Source organism: Lissotriton vulgaris, chromosome 12 (assembly GCF_964263255.1).
Source record: "Lissotriton vulgaris chromosome 12, aLisVul1.2, whole genome shotgun sequence".
Lineage (NCBI taxonomy): Eukaryota > Metazoa > Chordata > Amphibia > Caudata > Salamandridae > Lissotriton > Lissotriton vulgaris.
This window is the reverse complement of record NC_141700.1, coordinates 697,428,532-697,444,056: the sequence shown is the minus strand read 5'-3', so window position 1 is coordinate 697,444,056 and position 15,525 is coordinate 697,428,532. Positions and strand designations below refer to the sequence as shown.

The following is a 15,525-nucleotide window of genomic DNA, read 5'->3' as shown; positions in this document are numbered from 1 at the left end:
ATTGTTCAACAACTTTTGCTAAGTCAATGGCCGTTTTTAGGTTAGGGTGCTTTGCTGCCGAAAGTCGCTCCTGAATTTTCTTATTGTTACATTGAACAATAAGTTGATCTCTTATTAGTACATAAGTAATTTTGCCAAGTTTGCATTTGATGGACAGTTCTCTAAGTCTAGAGATGAACTCATCAATAGATTCACATTGTTTATGGTGTTGTGTGTAGAATTTATACCTGTTCATTACTAGATTTTCTTTTTTAGCATACCTGGCTTCCAACTGACCTATCGCCTCTTTATATTCATCGGGTATGCTTGACCGTTAGCTTGAAAAGCTTGAGGGAGATATTGAAAAATGTGCTGTCCCTCTTTGCCTAATGTGCTTAGTTAAAGAGTTTTCTTCCTTTTAGCGGGGAAGTCTTGTCCGTCCAGAGCATCCAAGTAATTTTCAAACATGAGGATCCAATCCTCCCATGGAATGCTAGGAGGACCAGGTTGAGATAAAATGTATGGAGGTAGAACAACTGAGATCGGAGCAGCAGCCATAATGTAGCAAAATTATGAAAATGGGAACTAAAAAAAGAAGAAAAGGCAATAAATGAGGTCCCGGAAAATGCTTTGAGTATGAGAGGGTTTAACATGAAAGCCCAAGTTATGACCACAACGAGATAACTTTGAAAAATGGAAAGTACCATAAAAAATGTTCAGAGTGTCCAAAGTGAGCCAAGATGCAGTACGATATACAACAGGTGTGTATATCACCGTGAAAACTACTGTAGAGGCTATAGCCCACTGCGAAAGTGCCTGGGTAAGCTTTGGTAAGCTCGTTGCTAAGCAATTTTGCTCCGTGAGAGGTTGCCAAGGGAAAATGCTTTAGAAAGATGGCAGACAACGTTGCCATGCCGGCGTGGTGCGTGTTCACACTGTGCTTCGGAGAGAAGATGTATGTTGACGTTTCACGTTGCTAAAGACGTACGCAACTGCAAAATACGTCAACGTGGCTTTGCTTACTTACAAGGGCCGTTGCTAGGAGATGGTTCCTCAAGGAATGTTCTCTATGTTATCTGGAGAGCACTGACGCGCTGGGTGACGGTATGCAACCGCTGTCTGGTTGGGTCATCGGATGGACGTCATCGTTGGGACCAGAGAGCCTCCACCCAAAATTGGCCTGCCGCAACTCTCCTTCACGATCTGGAAATGGGGAGATGTGAGAAAGTGGCTCTATATATACTGGACAATAAGGAAGCACAGTGTGTATAGAGTCCACAAACCCCAAAGGTATGACAGAGGTTAAAGCCAGAACTGACCTTACTCTCCAAAGTGGTAGCTTGGTCGAGCAGTAAGGCAGTACCAGAGGGCAGTGCAAAGCATTTGTTGTACACACTCAGTCAGGAAAAGATTTCACACACTCAAAGACTGAACTCCAGGCCAATGGTTGTTATATCCAAAGATTTAGTTGTTTTATTTTTAGAACCAACAGGCATAAAAATATACTTTGCTAGGTATGAATACTTTCATGTAATTACTTTGCAAGGAAGCAATAAGGTATGTGAACACAATCGGTACAGGGGTTGCTGAAGGCAACACAAGTCTAGACACACTTTAGCATTGAGCTCAATGGAGTATTATCATAAAAGTACAGTTAATTACAGTGTAGATTACTTTAGTAGTTCCAGGTCTAAATCCTAGATTAAGTCATGGGGTCTCAGCTGAAACCAGATTAGCAAAAACGTTTTAGTTACTGTAATGAATTTTCAGGAATATAAAGCTGTTTTAAAAGTTCACACTTAGAAACTTTTCAATGTAACTCTGACAATGTTATTCAATGGGAGAAAATTCAGGTTGCAGGTAAAGTACGATTGTGTTACTTTTGTAATCTTGCACTGGTCCTAGGTCCAGCACTGGGGTCTTAACTTAAAACAGGTAGGTAATTGCGTTTCAGTATGTTGTATGGTTTTTAAAGAATATTTCAAGTTTTCAAAAGTAGACACTTAGAAGAAATGTCATAGTTAAGCAGACAATGGGTTCCGATGGAGAAAATGCAGATTACTAGTAAACCCTGTAAGGATTACTTTTGCGGTTCAGTACTGGGCTGAAAGGGACAGTACTGGCTTCTCCCCTGATCACAGGTGAGTACTTCGGAATTCAGCTGATTTTATATAATTATTTTCAGTTTTCAAACCTTCATACTTAGAAACTTTTCGAGTTAAAATCTGTCAATGTTATCCAATGGCAGGTAAGTGAGTTACCTGTTTCCAAGTGAGTAGGGGCGTTACAGGTAGGGCAAGGACAGGGACCAATGGGTCCCTCCCCTGGTGTGAGTACACCCCCTAGCCTGCTCCTCTCCTGTGGGAGGTGGGCAAGAGCCTAGCTGTGATTGGGCAGGGCACCCCATATTCAAGATGTCCGGAGCCCGGGGTCGTGCTTCACCTCGTCTCCCCCACCTGAGGGGTGGGGTTGGCACACGCCTCTTCCTGACGTAGTTTTTCCCTCAAGTCTTCCCGCCAGAGTGGGGGGCAGGACTGGTGGGGGCTGGTTGCTGGGTACAGCAAATGGTCTGGAGAAGCTCAAAGAGGCGGCATGCCTTTGAAGCTTCCCCCTGCCCATCCTGGGGGAGGAGACCTAGCACCTCGCCCAGGATGTGCATTGTTGCAGGCCCAGGAAAGCGGGGGCTCTCCTACCCAGGGGTCCAGCACGTGTCTGCTGTGTGGCAGCCTCTGCAGCCACTCAGCTAGACGTGGATTGTAGGTTAGGTTTTCAGGGGGCATCGCTAAGATGCCCTCTGGCGCATTTTACATTAACTCTCACACTGGCATCAGTGCGGGTTTAATGTGCTGATAAGTTTGGTACCAAACTTGTCAGTCTTCAGTGTAGCCATTGTGGTGCTGTGGAGTTCATAATAACAACCTCCCAGCACCATATATTCTTAATGGCATCACTGCACTTACAATGCCCATGAATGGCCCTGGGTACCGTAGGGGCACAGGGCTCGTGCACCTTGGCCCGCACCACTGGCATAGGGCACCGAGCTAGAGGGTTGACTGATGTATTACAGGGCAGTGGGTTTGTTGGCATGGCACACATGGATGTTTGCCCTGTTGACTCTTTGTTTAGTTCTGCAACAAGGCACTCACCCTGCAAAGGCAGTGTGTGGGTAACAAGGTACAGGGCCCCTAAGGGTGGCACAATAAGTGCTGCATCCCTTAGGGGTCTTCTCTGGTCAACATGCCCTGGGTACCTAGGGTACCATTTACTAGGGGTTGATAGGTGTCCAGAGATGCCAATTGGGTTCTGTTTCAACACAGTTTTTAGGGAAGGAACACATGCCCTGGGTACCTGGTTGGCAGGAGCCCAGGGCACACTCAGTCAAAGCACATCATCAGTCAGAAAAAAGTGGGGGCATACCAATGCAAGAAAGATGGCACTTTCTCACAGGAGACACACCTTGTATTTACGTTGCTGCTGTCTGCTCTCATCCGGGGCACTTGCACTTCAAGCAATCCATTTGCGCGACTTGGGATAATGTGTCATCTGGTCTGGGTTGCACTCATTGCCAAATTGTAGTAGACTGAAGACACAGACAAGGTAAGTAGATCCTGGATTATTTATTATAAGAGCAGAGCGGGATAAGGCCTGAATCTTCCAAGCAGGAGAGCAGAACAACTGACTGGGAAGAGAACACTCACATTCTAAGACATGGAATGTAAATGCATGTTCATTCTTGAAAGCCTAGACTGTGTTAAGCATGAAAGGAATGTACTACACTTAGCTTACATTGCTTTACAAACAGTTGCCGAAAGTAAACATATTTGAGGGAGTAATAACACTTATAGGAATGTCATGGCTGTGAATTGAGGCGTATGTTTATCCCTTCCGTTATTTGCATGATTGCTTACAGGCAAGGAGACACCACCTAAAGGTCTCACTGTAAAATTATATTTGTGAATCGTGGGCCTCTAGTCGTGATCACAGTTTGTGTTAATCACCAACAGCATAATCTTGATGTGGTCATTGAAAGGTGTCACTGACTCACTGGGGATCAACGGGTTGGTGAAACAGGTGATCCACTGTGTTGCTCCTTTTGGCTTGGTTGCTGTCTTTCGATAGTGGCGGGCTCGATAAGGTTACATTGGTGGTCAATTAGGGGTGGTCAATTAGGGGCGGTCACTTAGGTAATAATCACTCCACTGACAAGCTCTCCTTTCCTCGCTCATCAGTACCCCCTCCTCCCTGGTCTCATCTCTGGTTCGCGCCCCCAGCCTGCTAAATCTTGCGCTGACGTCGGTGCCCGCCCCCCTTTTGATTGGTGAGTTCACCGAGGGCGGGGATTAGATTGGTTAGCGGGAGCCGCCCATCAGCGGAAGGGCGGAATGCACGGACTGAGCTCGAGCCTTGCTGGGGTCTCTGCAGAGTCTTGACAGAGGCTCCAGAGGCCATCGGTCTCGGCGCGCGACCCCACCAAGTGCACCTATCAGCGGCCGAGGAGAGCCCTCGCGCGTGACCTCCAAGCTCACCAATCAGTTGGGAGGGAGGCAGGCCCAGGCGCAGGTCTCCAAATCCAGCTGCTATCAGCAGCCGAAGGGGCGCATCTGGGTGAAGCACTCAGCGCCCTAATCAGCTGGCAGAAGGGCCGTGGCGTGGGACCAGCCAGGGGCATCCTGGGTTTCTGCTGGTAAACAGCGACCGGATCCCCGCGTGAGCTCCAGGAACGGACGGACGGGAACGCGCGGCAGAGGAAGCGGAGGCGCGCCCCCGTGCGTGAGCGACATGGGTGACAAGGCCGGGACCCGGTGAGCACGGAATAAACGTAGACGGTAGCTTGGGGGAGGCTGTATAATGCATGTCTAATGGCAATATTAAACCTCTCGTGACTCTAGATAGCCACTGTGACCTCACCTTGCTCTTTTTTTCCTTTGACCTGACCCATGCTCTCTTACATATTGACCTCACTCGTGCTCTCTTGGCCTTTGACCACCACCCGGTCCTCTACACCCCACCCCTCGCAAACTGCTTACCTTTCTGTTCCCCTTTGAGTGGTATATATTACATAAAATGCATTTCTAAAACGCACAAGCATCCATTTATGCAGAATAACAAATGTTATTGTTATACTGCTCAGTAGTATTTATCTTAGTGACACTGGATGAAAGGCAAAGGGATGTGCGTGGATTCGAACCTATGACATTGAGGATAAACACAGAGGCCTGGACACGAGAAACTGGCCAGATACTCCTTGCCCGTTGATCACCCTCCTTGTATCCTCTCTACGTTAATCCCACCCTATGCCCATTTTTTTACCCATCTGTATGTCCTTTCCTATTCTGTCTCCAATTAGGACCACTTCTCGTTGTATTGTTTTTATTGTCCTCTTAAGTTTGACCCCCTCGTGCTCATTTAACTTTGCATGACTTTCCTCTTTGAACTCCTACAAACTGCCCACCCTGATCCCTGTGACTTGTGGTTCTTGTTGTTTCTTCTAACCAGTTCCTCATATCCTTATTCCCTTGCATGACTTTCCTCTTTGAACTCTCACATACTTTCCATCCTGAACCCTGTGACTTTTGGTTCCTGTTGTTTCTTCTGACCATTTACTCATATCCTTATCTCCTTGCATTCTCTGTGTCCCTCCCGACCCCCCTCACTCTGTTTTCTGATCCCCTTCCACACTCCAACTGACGTCACTTCAGCAATGTATATTTTTCATAATATACATTGGCTTCGCTTAGTGGACCATTATCCCCGCACTTCATCCTGTTGGCTCTTTTATGTATTTTTCCTTGTTGTAGAGAGTGCTTGCATTGCCCTTTTCAATCCTATCCCTATTATTTTACCCCTACTCCACACTCTACTAAACATGCATGAAATAAAGAGCACATACCTAAAGTTCAAGTTCAAGTTCTGGAATTTATATAGCGCACTACTCACCCAGAGGGTCTCAAGGCGCTTGAGGAGGCGGGAGTATTTACTTATCGAATATCCAGGTTTTTAGTTGCTTTCTGAAGGAGAGGTGGTTTTGAGTCAGGCGTAGGTGGGTGGGAAGTGAATTCCAGGTCTTGGCCGCTAAGTAGGAGAAGGATCTTCCTCCCATGGTGGATCTGTGGATGCGTGGAATGGCGGCGAGGGCTTGGTTGGATGATTGTAGTTGGCGAGTGGGGGTGTAGAAGGACAGTCTCGAGTTGAGGCATTCGGGTCCTAGGCCATAGAGGGCTTTGTGTGCGTGGGTGAGGAGACGGAACGTTATTCTCTTGTTGACTGGAAGCCAGTGGAGATCTTTCACGTGACCGGAAATGTGAGCTTGACGAGGGATGTCCAATATGAGTCTGGCTGATGCGTTTTGGATGCGTTGAAGTTTTTTCTGTAGTTTGGCTGTGGTTCCGGCGTAAAGGGTGTTTCCGTAATCCAGTCGGCTGGTGACAAGTGCGTGGGTGACCGTCTTTCTTGTTTCAGTGGGGATCCATCGGAAGACTTTTTTGAGCATGCGTAGGATGTTGAAGCAGGATGATGAGACGGCATTGGCTTGTCTGGTCATCGAGAGGGAGGAGTCCAGGATGAAGCCCAGGTTACGTGCGTGATCCGTAGGTATGGGTGCGGTTCCCAGGGCTGGTGGCCACCAGGAGTCATCCCAGGCCGAGGGGATGATCCTAAGATGAGGACTTCCGTTTTGTCCGAGTTCAGTTTTAACCGGCTGTTGTTCATCCACTCGGCTACTTCCTTCATTCCTTCGTGGATGTTTGTTTTGGATGTGTTCGGGTCTTTGTTGAGGGAGAGGATCAGCTGGGTGTCGTCTGCGTAGGAGATGATGTTAAGGTTGTGTTTGCGTGCGATGGATGCGAGGGGGCTCATGTATACGTTGAAGAGGGTGGGACTGAGTGATGATCCTTGTGGTACGCCGCAGGTGACTTCGTTGGCCTCTGATTTGAAGGGGGGGAGGCGGACTCTCTGGGTTCTTCCGGCGAGGAATGAGATGATCCAGTCCAATGCTTTTCCTTGTATTCCGATGTTGCTGAGGCGTTGTATTAGGGTGTTATGACAGACTGTGTCGAAGGCTGCGGAGAGGTCAAGTAAGATGAGGGCAACTGTTTCTCCGTTGTCCAGTAGTGTTCGGATGTCGTCTGTTGCTGCTATCAGGGCGGTTTCGGTGCTAACACAACAAATGCACAAGAAAACCCCCCAACAAATTTCTAACTACTAATCTTTGGTTCGGGAGCTGCTTGCTACTTGCCAAACAATCCATTTGATGCCTCATCAGGGTTCATAAGCCATATATAAATACATTAGCAATTACACAATGGGTTATTTTCCATCTCAACAGTACACCTCAGTAAATGTTATCTCATAGGTACATTGTTCACAAAGTCCTATTTTCTTACTGCATCAGCCCTTTTGAAAAAGTTTTGGTCCGCGCTCAAAATGCAGGCAGACCTATTGGCTGTGCCAATACTTGTTATTAATTTATTTGTGATTTTCTATAGCGTGGCTTGAGTCTTTCGACTTTATAAGTCAGTATGTTGTATCACAAACAGTATATACTCAATAGTGGGAGAACAGTGCATCTGTGCCTTTTCCTCTTTGACCACTCTCTGTGCTCTTTCTCTCTGCCTTCACCCCTGACTGCAAGTCTAGTCTCTGACCCCCTTCTCTGCGCACACTCTCTCCCCTGATTCTCCCACCGCTCATCTTCTTCTACCCTATCGCCTTTGTGTTCTCTCCAATAGACCCATTCCATGGTTCCATGCTCTTCTCCATTGCCGCCCTCGGCTCTGTGCCCTTTCCAATTTTGTAATCCCCTCATAGCTTTGGGCTGTGTCCACTTTCACCTTTCCTTCTGCACCCTCTCTCATCTGACTCCACACTGTGATCTACCTCTGACTTGTCTCCCCTTTAACAGCCAATGTCCCTTCGCCCTCCAAGCCTATCTTGCATGCTGTTTTTTGTTTACCGCTTCCTAAAATTAATTTCTTGCTAGATGGTATGTGGTGTTTTTCATCAGGTAGCACGTGATACAAGGTGAAAATGTTTTGTTTAAAAATTGTTTCCCTAAACATATTTTGATAGCATTTCTTTTCTAATTGTTTTTTACATTGACCTAGTTTTTGCCCTAACATCTTGAACCAATTTCACTACTGCAGTTATTTGCTCAGGAACACAATTTTGCTAAAACATTTATTTATAATTGGACTCAATAGTTTTATTTGTCAAGGTGTATAAACTACTAGCAAATAACATTTCATAAATAAGGTGAACTGTAATATTTCATTATATTTTAAAAAACAAATAGTACATTTTAAACAAAGCTATTCAAAACAATCCAAACGAGTTGTTTACAAGACAAAATGTAATTCTGGCCAACACTATTTAAGCAACCCAATAAATGGGGCTAAAACAGACCAAGAAAAAACACTTTCAAATGTTGAAATAATCTTTCACTTCAACATCCAATTTTGAAATTTGGGCAAATAATGTGATGAGTTCCCCAAATCTTAAACAATAAAATCAAGATGATCACACAAGATTTCTGCTGCTCCTCTACCTTTGATTCTCCGTAAATGGTTATCACTAAGAAAACAAATGCCTCCATAGTTTAGCTTTAAGCTAGTTAGAGAAGAGTTCCTTAAAGACACCATTAAGCAAATGAAACCTTTCTGCTATTCAGCTGTCCATATACTTCCTCACTTGTCAAAAGAAAATCAGCCCAGCTCCAATTCCAGACTCTTTTGAAATTATCAATTTGTTTTTAGAACATGGGTATGTGTTTACCTACTCAAAAGAGCACATGTTATACCCTTGCTTAAAAAATCTATGGCTGTCCCAAATGATGTTTGCTCCATCACCAGCTTACCCATACCAATGTTCTTTGAGTGTCCCAGAATAAGGACGGTCTGAAAGAAAGCAACCGTACGGTTATTTTCAAACAGGTCTCCTTGCATGGCACGGCACAGAATTATAATTGGTGGATCTTAATGGATGACAATTAAACATTTTCGATGATACTTTAGTTCTGATTCTTTTTTTAAAGACCTGGCATTGCACCATAAAATGTACCTCCACACTCTTGAAGAAAGGATTTGAATAAATGGCATGGTACTAAAACGGTCCCAATCATATCTTGAAAACAAACAGATGTCAGTGGTTTAAAGCTGGGCAGTCTCTCCCTAAACAATACCCCTCTGACCTGTGGCATACCCAGCGCTCAGTAATAGCACCTTTAAGACACAGTATGTATATTTAACAACTTCCAGAACTTGTAACTAATTTAGGGCTTCAGTATCTTCTCTTCTCGTATAGTAGCCAACTATACCTTAAAAGCTCTACCAATACTTATCATATGATCTTATCTTCCTGCCTACCCAACAGTAAAAAATGGGTAAGAGATTTGACACCTAAAACTAAATTAATTAAAAATGGATTTTCTCTTAGTCTTCAAAACCTGACTCCCTACTTCACCAGTATTGGCTAACTATCCATTCTGCAGAGTTTCACCCTCAAACTGATGAATCCACCGAATCCGTTGGACTAATATTTAAATTGGAAACTCAACCTTGGAGTCAATATCAAGAATATGGCTAAAGGAGCATTTTGTTAACTCCGATTTTTTTCGTAACTGCAGGCCTTTCAGACACCAAAACGACAAAAAAACTACTGGGGAATCCTTCATTATTTTCTCCTTGACTGATTACATTCTGTTTCGGCTAGTTTATGAAAGAAAAGCCATATACTGCTAAAGGCGACCTTGCATGCTACAACCAGCCTGGTGACAAACTTGCCTAAATTCAACTATAACACACTGGTCCTTTTTTTTGGTTCAAATAATTCCAAATTGAGGCACGCTCTATTTATAAAACTGCCTGCCTGTTCAAGATATAAGGCACTGCACATGAACACCACCTAATTTCTTTAGTTAAAACATGCCTTCTCTGTGTGCTACGTTATCGCCAGGGGCAGAGCTAATCTTTGCTTCCAGAGCTAGCATTTTGAGAAAAGTTCACCTACTGACCTTTATATGGAATGCACTTAAGGTGTGAAACCTCCTACATGTGTCTGTCATGCTGCTCAAATCTTTTAACTTATTAAAATGTGCTCTGAAACCTCTTACTTGACAAATTCTGTAATATTTGATATTCCCTTACTATCCTACCTGTTTAATCGTTATTTACTCTAGCAAGCACATCAAATTAAAGGGACTGCTTTAAAAAAAATTCAATTTTACTAACTGTAATTTGAACTTTGCTGACCTAAGCAAATACATCTGAAGGAATGTACTGACTTTAGAAAGATGAAACCATGTCTGTGTCCTTTTAGCTCACTAATCTTTTAATGTACTGACTGCTGCTCACTCTCTACCTCACGCATCACTCCTGATGAAGACATGCCACTGCTTCTCGGCATATATTGTATTTTAATCTGTGTAAACTTGAGATGCTTTGATGCTGCTACAGGGCCTTGTTTGTGCTTTTATAAAGCCTTCTAAAATAAAAAAAAGTTTCTTCAGTTTAGTAGTTGTATGTATGCTTTGTGTTTGTCGTGGTAGATAGACTTAAGAGCACAATGATTATTGAAGGTGAAATGGTATGTGGCGGTGAGTGTTGGCATGGCTGCCCTTTAAGTACTCGTATGTAAGAGAAACGATATGTAGAACATAGCTAGTTTTATTTTTATTTACATGTTGAACATGTAGATACACTAACATTCATATTAAGCGGATGATCAGGTTGATAAAAATATGGTTTGGCCCAAAAAATTGAATACATAGAAAAAAAGTTATTCTAAAAGATGTTTAGGGATAGAACGTTTAGCAAAATATCTTTAGATTTGTTTTTCTCCCTCAGTTTTCATCAGTCTTTTGCTTAATGAGAACCTTAATACTAGATTAATCAAGCTGAGCTTTCCCAAGTATGAAATGTTGAATTTACGTAATGTGCAGGGTGAACTTTCTGGGGCTGAGCCTTTTTTAGTTTCTGACCCTAAAGTGAACTTGGACTCCATGTGTGTCTAGCAGCAGAGGTTTACCCCGGTGGGCAAAGTTCAACCTTGAATACGGCTGCATAGGAGGGGAACAAGAACCATCTTTATCCCAAAATCCAGTTAATTTCTAACAATTGCGTTTGGGACTCATCCTGATTTCGGTGGGTCAGAGTGATATGTATGTATGCCCATATCAAACCCTAAACACCTGCTTTACAGCTGCTCCATTTGTCCTCCTCCTGCTAGTGTCCGATCCACCAATCCATAGAAAAGACTTCACCCTAACCGATCTACCTCTTCCCTTTTCTGCTCTTTAGAATGTGCTGCGTGTCACTCGTTACAATACCCCCTTATTTGTTGCCTGTGTCCGTTTCAATGTCTAGGCACCCGACTGTACTCAGACTATGGACTACCACCGTGTCAGCCTTGGCCCACCCACGTAGGTGCTTGGCCATGACCCTATCATCTAGTTGGGCCTGCCTCCCATCCCCATTGAAGGGCTGTGGTTGGTCTTCCCTCCTGTTTTGTACTGCTGTTACCCTCAGTGTGTTGTGCAGTCTGCTCTACTTTATTCACACTGTGTTCTGTTTACCCTTTTTACAGCACTGTGACTGCTGTTCTTTGCCATTTCTTTAACCTTATGGGGCGTCCGGTAGTGAGAACTGGCCCGTTTTAAGCAGGGTGCCCCTAGTGCTAAACACGATGGTACTATCCTCTTGTCATGGCTTTCATCAGCCTGCGTCTCGAATCCCCTGTTCCCCAACAGATTGATTCCTGTCACCATCTGTCATTTTTGTGCCATGGCCCCCACCTCTCTCGCCAACTGGTGCTCTATTCCCACCGGCCCTTGTCAGTCTGGGGACACCTGCCCACTTGGCATCGTGTGCTTCGCTACCCTCTAGATGTTTTCCTGCTGTGTTGTGCTATTTGCTTTTTCACGTCATGTCAATTTGAAGCTTTTTCCAGGCCCGAGGATGCCTGTTTTCTTTCCACCTCTTTGGTCCCAAAGGGCATGCATGCAGTGAAAACGAGCTATGTAAGTTACTGTTGGTCTAGGTAGGGAGAGGCAGCCCTAGAATGTCAAACAATGTCTATTCCTCCTCAGAGCTGTAGTAGTTTGGACCCCTTGGTGGCGTTCAGCGCCTCAGATGGACGGGTAGATAATTTGTAAGTCTACACACTCTTTGTGCTTATGCATTTATGACGTTAACGTACTGAAAGCTATGCAAACTCTGGAGCCGACTGAAGCGTTTAAAATGGAGTCTAGTGCAGGCATGGGAAACAAAGTAGCTCTGCACACACGCAGTTACCCAAATCTAGTAGGCACCATCCAGGTCTGGTCGTTGATGCCATCACACAAATGTATCCAAATCATGCAGGTGCGGCGATGAAGATGGGAGCTATGTACACAGGGAGCAAGAGCTGTGGGCAGCTTGTGTGTGCAGGGAAATAAGCACAATCTGGGCTGCTGAGAGCATTGTTGGCTCAGGTGCATGTGGTGTGCATAAAGTCTCAAGGGGACTTATTCAAACCTCTTACGTATTTGGTGCACCTGTCGAGTAGTGCGGTTCATGCACCCTTTATCACTCCCTAGGCAAGACCTTTATTTCGCACATTTGTGGTGGGTGACACCACCTACCGTGGCACATGATGTGCACTAATTGATATTGTGCAAATTACTTGATGGTCCACTAGGCGCTGATGAAGTAACAACATGATATGTAAACATAACAGAAATTTGACTGATAAACATACTGTTTCCAGAATTAATGTATTGCTGTCACAAGTCTTCCCATGCAGTGTCGCCCACTGCTGTTTCTGCTGCTTTCCATGAAAGAGGCTCACCATTTCCTCTTGCATGTTTCTACTAAGGAATGAATCCGCATTTCCAAAGAATGCTGGAAGTTTACCTCCGTGTCTTAAGTGCATTGTAGTTAAACATGTGTCTAGGTTTGTTCTTCTGGACTCCTGGGTAGAGAGCCAGCTGCTCTCGGTGTCCTGAAACAAAGCCCATCCTGGGTCGAGGTACCAAGCCTCCTCCCCCAGGATGGGCAGGATCCACGAAGGGGAAGCTTCAAAGGATTGCCCCCTTTTTAATCTGACCCAGCCCTTTGCTGCTCCCAGCAACTGGTTCTGACCCCTACTTTGGGCGAGATTATCGGCGGGAAATCCAAGTTAAGAGGAGAGGTAGTCCACCTTTGTCAACCCCACCCCTCAGGTGGGGGAGGCGAGGCGAATCACAACTCTCATTCCCCGCCATCTTGAAGATGGGTTGGACCCAGCCAACAAGAGTGAGGCTTATGCCCCCTCCCACTGGAAGGTGGCAGAATGGGGGGAAGGAGGACCGAAGAGCTGAAGCAAGAAGAGGAGGGCACCAACTGACTTGGCTCCAGCCCTACTGGGGTACAACTGGAATACCACGACCTAAGGCATTCTGAATGCACGTATGCTAGTTACACAACAGATAACTCAACTTTGAAATATTCCAGAAACCTTCAATGAGTAAGATGCTGGACTGTCGAGGTTGCCACTTCTGATCAAGGACCAAAAATCAACACCTATATTATGGTGCCACATTCAGGAAACTTGGTGCTTGCCTTTCAGGAAATGGTGGTTTTCAGGTATAGGCGGCAGGCAGGAAGAGGATCAGTTGTCGAGCGGCAATGTTTCTCTGCTCACCACCACTAGGCGTATTTATGAAATTTGAATAAACTACTTTTAATCAACTTCATGGCTTCATGAAGTTTCTTGAGCCACGTTATTACAGTAGCGATGAGGATGGGATCCGAACCCACGCGTGCAAAGCACAATTGATTAGTGATGGTTCAAGCGTCTGCCCACAGTGATGATATCCGGAAAACCAAGAGTATTATCTTGTGAGGAATTTTTAATATAGACGATGAAGAATTTGAACGACTTGAAAATTAGAGTTGTCACAGGTACCTACCCAGAACTTTCCGCTCATATCTTAAACTTCACAATACAGGTGCTGTACAGTTTGTTACCTGTGGGTTCTCCGTTATTTTTTAATTATGTGGCTGGGGATCGCATGCGTTTTCCGCTGTGAGGCACTGAAGACTGCTCCATGAAGACCGTTTTTCTATGCTTGTATTCTAGGAACAATATCGTAGCGCTACAGGAAGTAGCGTAATGGCCATCTTGGATCAGGAACAAAACAGGCTTCAACATAAGTGGCGTGTTTTACGGGGCACAGTGTCAGTGATGCACATTCTTCTTTCAGTCTTGAAGCGCAACTCTCTGATCTGTGATGCTCACACAGTTAAATTAGCATTATGCGGTGTGTGCAACGTGATTGGTGCACACATGTAATTATTTGAAGGTTGCTGGGTGTTACTCACGGTGACAAGCACACCCTGTTTAAATTTCTGATACTCGTTGGCACTCATCTGTTTTCTCTTCAGCATCAGTTTCAACATTTGTTGTATGATGTGCACACATCTTATGGGGTCAGTGATGCGCACTCGGTGATATTGTTTTTCATAATATTTCACGATAAACATTTTTTACATATAAGTGTTGGTTACAGGTTGTCATGGCTAATCCACAAATGTTTAATCAGCCGTTCATATTTTTACAAGTGCCTAGTAAACCACTCTTGATGTGGAAAAAGTGGTTTAAAACTTTTGAAAACTATGTTGTTGCTATTAAAGGCAAAGCATTTGCACCAGAAATAGAACTAGCCTTGTTGTTCCGTTTTTTGGGTACTGCATCAATAGAAATGTTTTGAAATCTACAAGCAATTCCGGCACCTGGGAGTGAAGGAGTGTCTTGGAATGTGTTTTTAAAGGCAGTTGCAAGGCTTGAGAAACATTTCGTTGAAGAACTTAATGTCATGTTGGAGAGACATGGTTTCTTTAAAAGGAAACATCTTTTGGGGGAGTTGGCTTGAGGAGTATGTAGCTGTATTAAGGGTGCTTGTGGCAAATTGTGAGTTTGAGCCTAATGTAGATACTTGTGTTGAAGATCAACTTGTCTTTGACTGTGAATCTAAGAAATTTCAAGGCAGAATATTGCTATGCCGCAGTCCCAAGTTTTCTGAAGTTCTTGATGTTGCTAAAAGCACTGAAAGATTTATCTATGTGGTGGAAGAGGAGTTCTCTGGTGTATGCACTTCAGGTCAAGAGGAAGATTATCACAACTAGTAGTACCAGGTCAGGCGCTAGTTTTTACAGATGTGGTGCAAGATCGCATCTAAGAAATTTTCCAGGCTGACCAGCGATTAAAAGGAAATGTAATAAATGCAACAAGGTTGGGCATTTTCAGAGTGTGTGTAGAAGTGTGAGAATAGGTACAGGGATAAGTGTGAATGCAGTAGATGATACTAGTGATGCTTTACAGAACTTGATTATTACATTATATGATGAACAGTATGATTTCAATGGGAATACCATTAAAGCAGGTTTTAAAGCACCATTGGGTGAAGGTCACATTGTTGTGGTGACTTTAGATGTCATGGCTGATTTCAGGTTCTCCTTTCTCCATACTTTCAGAAGAAAGTTTAAAAAATAAGTGGAGTGATGTTTAGTTGAAGAAGTCCGATGTGAATCTCAA

The 15,525-nt window shown here is 44.3% G+C and overlaps 1 protein-coding gene across 1 annotated transcript in view; it reads left to right on the top strand.

Annotated features, from left to right (window-relative positions):
- The first annotated feature begins 4,326 nt into the window (after nt 1–4,326).
- ARRB2 (arrestin beta 2) overlaps nt 4,327–15,525 on the top strand; it is a 269,502-nt gene continuing 258,303 nt past the window's right edge. The window contains exon 1 of the mRNA XM_086945904.1: nt 4,327–4,781. Within this exon, the coding sequence (XP_086802030.1) occupies nt 4,759–4,781 (23 nt within the window). The 5' untranslated portion in view covers nt 4,327–4,758. The remainder of the gene's footprint in view (nt 4,782–15,525) is intronic.